Genomic DNA, 14,053 nt, shown 5'->3' with positions numbered 1-14,053 from the left:
TAAGAGAGACTGTACTAATTAGAGACTTACCATTTTTTTTTGAAGATTTATTTTCATCTGCAATTCTTTCTTAAATTATTTTAAAGATTTAAAGTAAAATAATTAAGTATGCCTAATAAGTAATAACCTCCTTGAAATTCTGCTACAGTGAGTTTTAAGGTTGACATTCCAAGCATGTATTTCTCATGCTTTCTCACGCACTCAGGAATTAAGACACATACCTGAAAATGTAGAGTCTGGATTTTATTTATGCACCTGTCAGATAAACATAACCGAGTACATTATGGGGAACTGCAAAAAAGTCAAGAAACCGACAACTACATCAGATCTGAAACTGTTGGGGCAGCGCTTATTCGTAGATATCTACTGCCGCGCTGTGGACAAAAGCAGTATTGAGGATCCTTCCTAACAAATATCCATTAACAGTGCATGATTTCTCCCAGATGGGACTTTTACTGTGTTCACAAATAATGCATGTTTAAAAGCACACCGCATAACTACTGTAGCTAGTAAGTTAGTTCTGTGATACCCCAACAAGAAATGCTCAATAATTACAACAGTGCTTCAGGAACACGATTTTATGCTCCTGTGGAGGAAAACATGCAAAGCCTTTAAATTTGTTTATACTGCAATAGAGTTCATGTTTAAACCTTAATAAAGCATTTTTAGACCAGATACTGCTGCAAAGCAGAATACAGTCAAAAAATGATAATAGAAAAGACATTTAACACTCAAGCCAACATGAGTTTACTGAAAATGAACACTTAAGCATGCAACTAAATTAAGATAATCTTATAAAGGTAAATAAAAATGCAATGGTGAAAAAGAAACAGGTTAAAACAATGCATCAATCCACCAGCCAGAATTTTGCTCCTCCAAAAGCCAGACCACTAGAGAGCGAGCTTCACTAGGAAGAATGCACTCAAAAGTGGTAAGGCGTGTGTGTGACCCAGTTGGATATCTGGTCTTTGGTACGTTTGGCCGAGCCGTGGGAGGTGAAGAGTGACTTGTAGGTCTCAGATTTGTCCTTCATGTCCTGGATCGATCTCTTACTGCCAATGACGAGTCCCGGGGGGGCCTTTAACGTCTTAGAGGACTCGCCGGATGTGGACGGTCCTGGAGCTGAGAGAAAAGAAAAAAAAAAAGACAAGACACTGGCGTGATCGAACCGGATGCATGACTTCTCCTGGGGCAGACTGATCTTTAACATCCATTATTAAAGGAAAAGTTCAACCAAAATGGACAATTTTCTGAAAATGTTTGTTTCTTCATCAGAGCAGATTTGGAGAAAGGTAGCATTGCATCACTTGCTCAGCAATGGATTACTCTGCAGTGAATGGGTGCCGTCAGAATGAGAGGCCAAATAGCTGACAAAATTGACAATTTTCTGAAAATGTTTGTTTCTTCATCAGAGCAGATTTGGAGAAAGGTAGCATTGGCCAAACAGCTGATAAAACATCACAATAATCCACAAGTAATCCACAGCACTCCAGTCCATCAGTTAACATCTGGAGAAGACAAAAGATGAAACAAATCCAGCACGTTTTAACTTCCAAACCACTGCTTCCAGATAAAATACTCCATACATCATAATGCTTTTTCCACTGAAAAAGTCATCTGGTCTGACTCAGGAGAGAAATCTGCACAGCTCAAGCACCGTTTACGAGCTAAAACTGTCCAAAACAGCTCTAAACAAATATGTGTGTGGATTTTGATGTGAGAGACAACAGGAGATGGACTTTTTCACCGGACGAAGCATTATTATGGATTATGGACTCATATTTTGGCCAGAGGCAATGGTTTAAAGTTAAAATGTCTTAATGATGGATTTGTTTCAGCTTTTGTCTTCTCCAGATGTTAACTGATGGACTGGAGTGCTGTGGATTACTTGTGGATTATTGTGATGTTTTTATCAGCTGTTTGGACTCTCATTCTGACGGCACCCATTCACTGCAGAGGATCCATTGCTGAGCAAGTGATGCAATGCTACATTTCTCCAAATCTGATGAAGAAACAAACTCATACAAATCGTGGATGGCCTGAGAGTGAGGACATTTTCAGCAAATTTAAATGTTTGACCATTCGGGATGTGATGTTACATGTCTTTGACCCTTATTCATAGTTCTGTACGACGTCATTGCACATGATTATGTTATTTTAAAGTGTTATAAACTTATTTTAAAGTCTTTCTAGATTATAGTCTCTAAACCTACTGTGCACATACAGGCTGCCAGATATAAAAGCGGTCTCTTTTTTGAGGACAAGACAATAGAGAAGCCTGACATGTCCCTAAATGACGTGACCACTTCATTTGTATAGTGGGGGAAATTCATTTGCTTGTTAATATCCCGTGTGGCTTGCACAGATTCATGTGAGGACACCACACTATGAGAAAATGATGGCCAGTAAGATATTTTGTGTTATATTTTTCATGCTGATATTAGTTATTGAAATCGAGAGGGTCATTGAGGACTTATGCTTTCATATCAAATGCATATTATTATTATATTTAAATGTACTACCATTCAAAAGTTTGAAAGTAATAGTAGAAAGATTTCTATTTCAAGCAAATAATAAAAAAAAATCTATCACAGCTTCTACAAAAATATTCAGCAGCACGACAATAATAATCAGAAATGTTTCTTGAGCAGCAAATCAGCATATTAGAATGATTTCTGAAGATCATGTGACACTGAAGACTGGAGTAATGATGCTGAAAAGTCAGCTGCAGATCACAGAAATAAATAGCATTTTACAATATATTCACATAGAAAATAGTTATTTTAAATTGTAATAGTATTTCACAATATTTATAGTTTTTACTGTATTTTTGACCTTGGTGATCATAAGTGACTTTTTAAAAACATTTAAAAAATCTTACTGACCCCAGATTTTTTGAACAGTAGTATACGTAAAAATTATTTAAATATACATCATATACTCCAGCAAAAGGTCAATTGAGTTAAATGAAAACCTTTAAATCACTGCAAACATTAAAGCCTGTGCTTGAGTTGTAGAACATTGAGTTCACTTGCTCTGCTGCCATCTACTGTCGGAATGAAATACTACCATAAACTGCTTACAACATACTGCACAGTATGCATACAGCCTACCATTTAAAAACACTATGTGAACCAGTATGCAATGACGGTTTCACATGACCTGACCATGTTGCATAATCTCAGCAATTAAAGCAGCAGTAGACAGATTTCCAAGAGCAGTTTCCTTTGCTTCTCTACAAAATGATGATGAAATACGTCACAACAACAGACTATGCATTGGTGAAAACAACACTGATATGATTGTGCTTTCAAAAACATTCACATATAGTTCAATTTCACGTGTAAATCTAGCCCTTCTGTACTCTGGCATGCTGGGATACCTGAATCACTGCGGCTTGCACTGCTGCCCTCTCCATTCACTGATGTAGATTTAGTCTCTGAGGTGTCACAGCTTCCTGCCATTACAAGAGAAAAGAAAAACAATATATTTAGTAGTAGTGCTAGTTTAATAAAGTACTACAATTAGTTGTTCAACCATTATTGGGAAGTTCAAACCAGTGTTATTTATTTTACGATCACTGAGATACTATTACAGTTTTTATTGATATTTTAAATTAGCTTTTAATTTTATAATCTGTTTTCATTTTCATTTTCAAATTGAAGTTGTTAATGTCTATATAGTCTGTATTAATTGTAATTTTTATTTATAAATCAAAAGTAATTTTTTTAAATATTTCATTTAATTAATTCTTTTTACATGCAGCTCACATTAAATGTTCAAAAAATGCATAACCATTTCAAAAGAAATGTATATGCTGAAATTTATATGAATTTACAAAAGCTTATTGACAATCCGGCTCATATGATGTAATGTTTAACAGCTCATTAGTTAATGTACAATCAAATAGCAAACATGAAACATGGCATTGCACATTTATGAACGGCATTAAATGCAGTCAGTGTGGTTTCCCCATTTCTGTGGGCAAAACTAAGAGGTTTTGCTATCTGGCTGTCTTCAGAGGAACATGTCTAAAGGTTGTGTGCCACTTCAAATGCACCATAAACGGTTTTATTTTTCTTTAAATGGTTCACTGCTGTAGATACAAGAAATTTGATGACAATCTATTTAAACATGATTAAAGGCAGGCAGTCTTTCCCTCTCTGAATGCATCTATGAAAGATTATGGATAATTACGGTTTCATTCCGGTTTTAATTAAATTTGTATTTTTGTCATAGCTTTGAATGAACTATGTCACCTCAGCTGATCTGTGATTATCTCACAGATAATCACATGTAAACTTTACTTAAGCCTGATTCATACTGAAGCAATACTAAAAGGGTCGACACAAACTTCAGTGAATATTGACATTTTGTCCTACATTGATAACGCCTGTCTGTCATTTCTACACAAAATTGCACCTTTATTCCTCACACACTTTGAAATAAACATGAAAGGAATATTATGGGGTTCAATAAAAAGTCAAATCTATCCACAGCATCGGTGACGTACTGCCAATTACCAATTAGACTTTATTTAAATCATCCCTCAGTTGAATAAAAATGCACTTTCAATGGAGGCCTATGGGGGACTTTTGTGTGTGCGTAAATCATATTCAACATATCAGACGTTTTCATAGTGCTCAACTGCTTTTTTTTCTTTAAAATGTCCTGTCTAGTGACTGACTCAAAAAGCAGACTTTCATCACAAGCTTTATATTAGACCAGCTACGCATTTGTGAATCGGTTACATCTTTAATTATGAGTTCATTATAATCTAACACTGTTTGATATGAAACAAAAAAAAAGCTGTGCCATTATAGGTGTTATTATGAGACTAGTGTGATTGAATTTCTTACTGAGCTTGTCTGTGTAAAGTCACTCTCAATCTTTCAACAAAGCTGTCTTGATGATGCAATGCCGGTAAAGCCGGTCCAACTTTCACACAATATGTGCATAGGGACAGGGGCTGCTTACATACAGAATCATCCACCCACAGGAATTACGTCTGTAAGGCAAAACTAAACAGTCTCCTAATCTCACTTTAGATGACTCAACAGCTCAAATAAACTGAGATTTAAAACAGAACTGGATGGTGCTGTATAACAAGCCTTACTGGCGTGATCGAACCGGATGCATGACTTCTCCTGGGGCAGACTGATCTTTAACATCCATTATTAAAGGAAAAGTTCAACCAAAATGGACAATTTTCTGAAAATGTTTGTTTCTTCATCAGAGCAGATTTGGAGAAAGGTAGCATTGCATCACTTGCTCAGCAATGGATTACTCTGCAGTGAATGGGTGCCGTCAGAATGAGAGGCCAAATAGCTGATAAAAACATCACAATAATCCACAGCACTCCAGTCCATCAGTTAACATCTGGAGAAGACAAAAGCTGAAACAAATCCAGCACGTTTTAACTTCAAACCACTGCTTCCAGATAAAATACTCCATACATCATAATGCTTTTTCCACTGAAAAAGTCATCTGGTCTGACTCAGGAGAGAAATCTGCACAGCTCAAGCACCGTTTACGAGCTAAAACTGTCCAAAACAGCTCTAAACAAATGTGTGTGTGGATTTTGATGTGAGAGACAACAGGAGATGGACTTTTTCACCGGACGAAGCATTATTATGGATTATGGACTCATATTTTGGCCAGAGGCAATGGTTTAAAGTTAAAATGTCTTAATGATGGATTTGTTTCAGCTTTTGTCTTCTCCAGATGTTAACTGATGGACTGGAGTGCTGTGGATTACTTGTGGATTATTGTGATGTTTTTATCAGCTGTTTGGACTCTCATTCTGACGGCACCCATTCACTGCAGAGGATCCATTGCTGAGCAAGTGATGCAATGCTACATTTCTCCAAATCTGATGAAGAAACAAACTCATACAAATCGTGGATGGCCTGAGAGTGAGGACATTTTCAGCAAATTTAAATGTTTGACCATTCGGGATGTGATGTTACATGTCTTTGACCCTTATTCATAGTTCTGTACGACGTCATTGCACATGATTATGTTATTTTAAAGTGTTATAAACTTATTTTAAAGTCTTTCTAGATTATAGTCTCTAAACCTACTGTGCACATACAGGCTGCCAGATATAAAAGCGGTCTCTTTTTTGAGGACAAGACAATAGAGAAGCCTGACATGTCCCTAAATGACGTGACCACTTCATTTGTATAGTGGGGGAAATTCATTTGCTTGTTAATATCCCGTGTGGCTTGCACAGATTCATGTGAGGACACCACACTATGAGAAAATGATGGCCAGTAAGATATTTTGTGTTATATTTTTCATGCTGATATTAGTTATTGAAATCGAGAGGGTCATTGAGGACTTATGCTTTCATATCAAATGCATATTATTATTATATTTAAATGTACTACCATTCAAAAGTTTGAAAGTAATAGTAGAAAGATTTCTATTTCAAGCAAATAATAAAAAAAAATCTATCACAGCTTCTACAAAAATATTCAGCAGCACGACAATAATAATCAGAAATGTTTCTTGAGCAGCAAATCAGCATATTAGAATAATTTCTGAAGATCATGCGACACTGAAGACTGGAGTAATGATGCTGAAAAGTCAGCTGCAGATCACAGAAATAAATAGCATTTTACAATATATTCACATAGAAAATAGTTATTTTAAATTGTAATAGTATTTCACAATATTTATAGTTTTTACTGTATTTTTGACCTTGGTGATCATAAGTGACTTTTTAAAAACATTTAAAAAATCTTACTGACCCCAGATTTTTTGAACAGTAGTATACGTAAAAATTATTTAAATATACATCATATACTCCAGCAGAAGGTCAATTGAGTTAAATGAAAACCTTTAAATCACTGCAAACATTAAAGCCTGTGCTTGAGTTGTAGAACATTGAGTTCACTTGCTCTGCTGCCATCTACTGTCGGAATGAAATACTACCATAAACTGCTTACAACATACTGCACAGTATGCATACAGCCTACCATTTAAAAACACTATGTGAACCAGTATGCAATGACGGTTTCACATGACCTGACCATGTTGCATAATCTCAGCAATTAAAGCAGCAGTAGACAGATTTCCAAGAGCAGTTTCCTTTGCTTCTCTACAAAATGATGATGAAATACGTCACAACAACAGACTATGCATTGGTGAAAACAACACTGATATGATTGTGCTTTCAAAAACATTCACATATAGTTCAATTTCACGTGTAAATCTAGCCCTTCTGTACTCTGGCATGCTGGGATACCTGAATCACTGCGGCTTGCACTGCTGCCCTCTCCATTCACTGATGTAGATTTAGTCTCTGAGGTGTCACAGCTTCCTGCCATTACAAGAGAAAAGAAAAACAATATATTTAGTAGTAGTGCTAGTTTAATAAAGTACTACAATTAGTTGTTCAACCATTATTGGGAAGTTCAAACCAGTGTTATTTATTTTACGATCACTGAGATACTATTACAGTTTTTATTGATATTTTAAATTAGCTTTTAATTTTATAATCTGTTTTCATTTTCATTTTCAAATTGAAGTTGTTAATGTCTATATAGTCTGTATTAATTGTAATTTTTATTTATAAATCAAAAGTAATTTTTTTAAATATTTCATTTAATTAATTCTTTTTACATGCAGCTCACATTAAATGTTCAAAAAATGCATAACCATTTCAAAAGAAATGTATATGCTGAAATTTATATGAATTTACAAAAGCTTATTGACAATCCGGCTCATATGATGTAATGTTTAACAGCTCATTAGTTAATGTACAATCAAATAGCAAACATGAAACATGGCATTGCACATTTATGAACGGCATTAAATGCAGTCAGTGTGGTTTCCCCATTTCTGTGGGCAAAACTAAGAGGTTTTGCTATCTGGCTGTCTTCAGAGGAACATGTCTAAAGGTTGTGTGCCACTTCAAATGCACCATAAACGGTTTTATTTTTCTTTAAATGGTTCACTGCTGTAGATACAAGAAATTTGATGACAATCTATTTAAACATGATTAAAGGCAGGCAGTCTTTCCCTCTCTGAATGCATCTATGAAAGATTATGGATAATTACGGTTTCATTCCGGTTTTAATTAAATTTGTATTTTTGTCATAGCTTTGAATGAACTATGTCACCTCAGCTGATCTGTGATTATCTCACAGATAATCACATGTAAACTTTACTTAAGCCTGATTCATACTGAAGCAATACTAAAAGGGTCGACACAAACTTCAGTGAATATTGACATTTTGTCCTACATTGATAACGCCTGTCTGTCATTTCTACACAAAATTGCACCTTTATTCCTCACACACTTTGAAATAAACATGAAAGGAATATTATGGGGTTCAATAAAAAGTCAAATCTATCCACAGCATCGGTGACGTACTGCCAATTACCAATTAGACTTTATTTAAATCATCCCTCAGTTGAATAAAAATGCACTTTCAATGGAGGCCTATGGGGGACTTTTGTGTGTGCGTAAATCATATTCAACATATCAGACGTTTTCATAGTGCTCAACTGCTTTTTTTTCTTTAAAATGTCCTGTCTAGTGACTGACTCAAAAAGCAGACTTTCATCACAAGCTTTATATTAGACCAGCTACGCATTTGTGAATCGGTTACATCTTTAATTATGAGTTCATTATAATCTAACACTGTTTGATATGAAACAAAAAAAAAGCTGTGCCATTATAGGTGTTATTATGAGACTAGTGTGATTGAATTTCTTACTGAGCTTGTCTGTGTAAAGTCACTCTCAATCTTTCAACAAAGCTGTCTTGATGATGCAATGCCGGTAAAGCCGGTCCAACTTTCACACAATATGTGCATAGGGACAGGGGCTGCTTACATACAGAATCATCCACCCACAGGAATTACGTCTGTAAGGCAAAACTAAACAGTCTCCTAATCTCACTTTAGATGACTCAACAGCTCAAATAAACTGAGATTTAAAACAGAACTGGATGGTGCTGTATAACAAGCCTTAAAATAGATAAAACAGCATCACAAAAGCAGCTCATATGACTTATACACTATATTCCCAGTCTTATAAAGGCAAGACAGTTTTTCTGTGAAGAACAGAGCAAAATAAGTCATTATTCACCGGAAATATTCCTCTTTCACAAGGTTATCATTAACTAAAACTTCAAAAATATTTTTGTTAATTGAAATAAAGCATAAAGCATATAAAACATAAAAGAAAATTAGAAATGTTGCCTTAGCAACTAACTAAATTTCAACCTGAAGCACTAAAAGGACTAACTAGAAATTTAAAAGAAATAATATAAAACAATCAAAAACTAATAAAAAGGGCAAAAGCAACTAATAAAATTGCTACACATTTTTAAAAAACTCAAAAAATAAAACCCCGAAAATCTAAAACTAAAGCTAATTCATAATATGAATACAAACTATAATAGTGCATAAATAATACTAAAATAACTCTGGTCTGTCGGAGCTCTAAAATCTTTCTCATGCTCGCAATAAAAAAGGCATCTACAACATTGCATTGCTCAATATTTTACATCACAGAGATTTGGAGGCATTGAATCTTTGTGACTGTTTGTGACGCGCACCAAAAGTTTGACAGCTTTGGCGAAGCACTGTTGAATATCGGTGAACGACAAAATGTGTTTATTCATACTTTTACAGGAAACAGAAGCTCAAACTTCCTGCCTAAGTTCTCTATCTGTGTTCCACAGAGGAATGATATGATCCAATTTTCATTCCTGGATGAACTAGTGCTATAATTGTAAGTAATTTTCTTGTAATTCACAAGAAATACTCACTGCACAATGATCAGAAACCTTAATGTGATTTATACTGCAAACCTTATATGTTACTGTACCTGTTGAATCCTGTGACTTGGAGACTTTAGTATCTTTGCTCTTCTTTGATTTCTGCCAAGAAAAAAAGAAAAATGCCTAACATGAAATGTGTTCTTAAAAACGTCTGAAATCATATGAAATAAAATATCGTGGAAGTGAAAAGAAAGGGAGTGAAAACGGCGTTTGCTTATTCAGTATGGTCAGGGTGCATTTTCATTTCCTCATCTCTTACAAATTACACTACGGTAATGGACTTTTCTTCTACTGGTAGTAAAGTTTTTATTCATAGCTTCCATCCCACATCCCAAAGACCACTGCAATTCTACACCAGCAAGACATCAAATTACTTTCGCAGTTTTAGCCTTTGCTCGGCGCTCCTCCATGGCCTTCTGTAGCTTCTCCACCTCCTCTTTAGTCCCATTCAGCGTCACGAGGACGTCTTCTTGGAAAGGATCTCCACACTATTAAAAAAACACAATAACAAGAACATGAAAATTAAAATGACTGAAAAATGTAATTAATTAAATGACTGATTTGCTTTGCTGGCAGTGAATGCAGTAAATCCCTGATCAATCCTGAGCATGCAAACTCTAAAATGAGGAATCATATGAAATACAAACACTAGAACGTCATGACCAGTCGAATGAAGAAAATCAGCGGCACATAACTGCATCCACTACTGCAGAAGGCGCCGATGTACCCCGAGTGAGCCGAGAGACCACTCATTTTCTCCTAAGCTGGCTTTATTGTTAACAGACTAAGGCCGTGTCAAAGCGTTTTTTCTTGAGGCTAGCATATATTTCAATAGTTCTCAATGGGAGTGCTGCATTTTTTAAGATGCCAGCAGCACAACAAAGCGCTAATAAATGATCAACTTTGGGCAAAACGCAGTTTTCAGTCAGCCGTCCAATCACAGTGGAGGAGGGGCGGGGTCACTTTACTGATTTTCTCGTTCAATCTCATTCATCAAAATGAACAAATCTTTATTCAAGTCATTTCATTCATTTAAGTGACTTTAAATGTTATAATTTGCACAGCCAAATCCCCCAAACTCATCCACCTACACAATCTTGATCATATTAAGAAGTCATTATAATGCAGTCAAACATAATTTACAGAGAACATAAATAATTACTTTACATTCCAAGTCTTTTGTTCATTTGTCACGTGACCGACGCAATGAATGAATCGTTCATGATTGACCCATCACTTGTACAGTACTACGCCTGAACGACAATGGAGAAGTTTATATTGATATGAAAAATAAAGCATGCAACATTTCATTCGTGATGCGTCTGCCACATTACTTCAGCGGCTGTTCTGTATCACAGCAACCAAAGCACCTATAGCGCTCGCAAGCGTTCACAGCTAGGCTTTTTCAGAAGAGCGCCTGCCGCTTTCACCTGGCTAAACACACACGGCATAAGGAGCAGACTTTCACGCGATTATGCTGATGTACATGCGGTTTTTGTTTTGTTTATTTTTTCAAGAACATGTGAAACAATGCAAACACGGTAACCATATGCCGACTCAAGTGTATATGTACATGCTTTATAGCCGTTTTTTCCATTCGTTCGGCGTTGAATGCTTTTTTTCTGTACATTTTCTTTGTTTGCACATATTGTTCCATATTGTACACCTTTCTGGAGTTTTATTTTAGGTTTTGATGTCCTTAAGAATATATATTTGCGGTATAAGTACCAAATTTTAAAAATCCTCGCGTTTGCATCACACACTTTTTTTCAGAAAAGTTTCAATAAAGTATTATCTTTTGTTGTTATGGGCGCGTCTACAAATTTCTTGACATATGTCTATGTTTCTGGCATCTCACGACTATGTCGTGTATGAAATAATGTCTGTGTGCATGTGTATAAAACAACAAACTGACAATTTATATATAATCATTTGTAATTGCATATACATCATTGTTGTGATTAATTGTGGCTGGAACAATAATGTAGCTGTAAAAATAGTTGCCTGCTGAAATTGAAATGTTTATACATCTTCATCATGACTAGATAGACTCGGTGAGTTTGTCTTTACTATACATGTTAGATGTGATCCACCTCATAGTAACAATCCTGTCAGATCGTCCATCCTTTGAGTGAGAGTGTAACGTTACAGGTCGGCCGATGTTGTCTGGGGGTGTGGCTAAAGGAGAGTGGGACGGTGGGCGGTGCTCAGGGTGGTGACTGAAGGCGGTGACTGTGTAGTTCTGATGTCAACTTTTTACGGAAGTCACAACGGTTTGTGAAAAATCACAGCTACTTTAAGCAGGCTGTGTGAATTTTACTGTGGACTGACTGTTTTGAAACTTATATGGTAGTTACATAGCACCTAGACCTCAGTTATCATGAAAAAAGCCAGGAAATTTCAGTTTTGACAATATGGGACCTTTAATGTTTTCAAATGGACAAAAAACACAGGATAAATAATGTATAAGTTTGTTGTGAATATAGCCTGATAAGATTGATCAGAAATGGTGACAAAAATAATGCTTGGGGAAAAAAAAAAACATCTTTCTCATTAAACGTCATTTAAATAAATGAATATTTGAATATTAGTTTTTATTAGCTCAAATATTCGAAGGGAATATTTTTGAAAAATGGCCATCCCTAGGATCAAACAAGGCTTCAGAACTAGACTAGATAATACACCTTCACTGGAAGCAGATGTAACCTATATGTCTTTACAAAGGTTGAAACCCCAAAAATTACAGTAAAACAATCCTGTCCAGATGAGAGTGAAAAATGATACTATACTTTGGCGAAAATGTTCACTACTAGTCAAGTTTAGACTCAATTATGACTATTTTCCACACTACACTGAAAAAAAACTACTTGTAGAAACCATTTTCACTAAGAAATTGGTAATAAATTAGCACATTGTAACTTCAAAATTTTGTAGCAGAAAAACTGAAAAAGTATTTTCTTGTTAAACATACTCTAATAACCTTTAACTAATTTAAAACTTTGGAAAAACATTTTTTTTGTGTAGTAAAGTCATCAAATCTATGATAATACACAATGGAAGTATAGGAAATATGATGTGACCACAAATGTAAAACAAACAAGCTTCGTTAAATTACAGAAAATAGTAGTTGAAATTACAAATTAACTAAAACACTTTCTGAAAGCAAAGTGTCTAAACTGTTAATATGTCACAAAACAGGTCATAAAGCAGGTAGGACGGCTTTGCCTGGAAAGCAGAAAAAATGTTGCACCGATGATGAAGTTAACCGAAAGCCAGACACACACAATGACACAGTCATTCAGCAGCAGCTATTGTCCTGCGCACACAAGAGCACTAATCTCCCTCGATCATCAGCAAACGCAAGGGCCACCGCCCCTTAGGCTCACTACAGGGCAGTTCCCTTCTACCTCTGCGCTCAGGTGGGAAGAAACAAGGAGCTAATGCATCTGGAATCATATTTATCAGCAAAGCGGGCGTCTGAAGAAGAGATCAGGAGTTGGAGAGAGCAATCAGAGATGAAGATTATGAAGGTAAAGATGGAGAGAAACAAATCTGCAGCATCTACTCAGCAAACAATACCAAATCTGGTTGATGCTTTAAAGTTAACATGAAATCAAAATGCACAATTTCCTCAATGCACATTATTTCATATTAAAAGAAAAAACATTTTTGCAATAAAAATGTACCATTTTGGTCTGTTGTTTACAAAAAGCTACTTTATATGGACCAGTGTTTCCCATTCATTAACTAGACTAATCTGTCCCGCCACAGTTTCATAATAAACCGAAGATATATTTATACTTCTCATATAGCATAAAAGTTTTTAACGTTGTGTTTCACGCCATTGCTTTGTCAAGTATCCGTCAAACGAATTAAAGGTGGGGTAAGTGATTTCTGGTAGCCAATGTTGACATTTGAAATCACCAAAACAAACACGCACCTACCCCAAAAGGGTCTCGCCCCTATTTTGATAGCTCCGCTCCACACATACGTACGCAACTCAGGCAACGATTAGTTCTGTGAAACAAAGCAAAACCAATGTTACACCGTGTCTACACTGGACGAGCATGGCGCAGCGCGACAAAACACTATAGAACTCATTATAATCAGTGATGCTGTCTACACCATAGATATATATACATATCTATGGTCTACACTAGATGCGGCGCAGCACGACACGACAAATCCCCGACAGAAAAATGCTGCTGCGTTCTATTCATGACGTATTGACACAAATTTCAAATGATTTTCAAC

General features: G+C 35.7%; 2 protein-coding genes across 2 annotated transcripts in view; one reads left to right on the top strand and one right to left on the bottom strand.

The window, feature by feature from the left end:
• Nucleotides 1–234: 234 nt before the first annotated feature.
• Nucleotides 235–14,053, bottom strand: part of LOC107587602 (protein RTF2 homolog) — a 39,664-nt gene continuing 25,845 nt past the window's right edge. The window contains exons 6-9 of the mRNA XM_016275449.1: nt 10,174–10,287; nt 9,847–9,898; nt 7,253–7,327; nt 235–1,122 (exon numbers count right to left, since the gene is read on the bottom strand). Of these exons, the coding sequence (XP_016130935.1) occupies nt 923–1,122; nt 7,253–7,327; nt 9,847–9,898; nt 10,174–10,287 (441 nt within the window). The 3' untranslated portion in view covers nt 235–922. The remainder of the gene's footprint in view (nt 1,123–7,252; nt 7,328–9,846; nt 9,899–10,173; nt 10,288–14,053) is intronic.
• Nucleotides 13,290–14,053, top strand: part of LOC107587601 (beta-1,3-galactosyl-O-glycosyl-glycoprotein beta-1,6-N-acetylglucosaminyltransferase 7-like) — a 12,647-nt gene continuing 11,883 nt past the window's right edge. Inside the window, exon 1 of the mRNA XM_016275448.1 lies at nt 13,290–13,329. The gene's annotated coding sequence lies outside the window, so the exon portion shown is untranslated. The remainder of the gene's footprint in view (nt 13,330–14,053) is intronic.

Source organism: Sinocyclocheilus grahami, unplaced genomic scaffold (assembly GCF_001515645.1).
Source record: "Sinocyclocheilus grahami isolate Dianchi unplaced genomic scaffold, SAMN03320097.WGS_v1.1 scaffold94.1, whole genome shotgun sequence".
NCBI classification, from domain to species: domain Eukaryota; kingdom Metazoa; phylum Chordata; class Actinopteri; order Cypriniformes; family Cyprinidae; genus Sinocyclocheilus; species Sinocyclocheilus grahami.
This window is presented reverse-complemented; position numbering and strand designations above follow the sequence as displayed.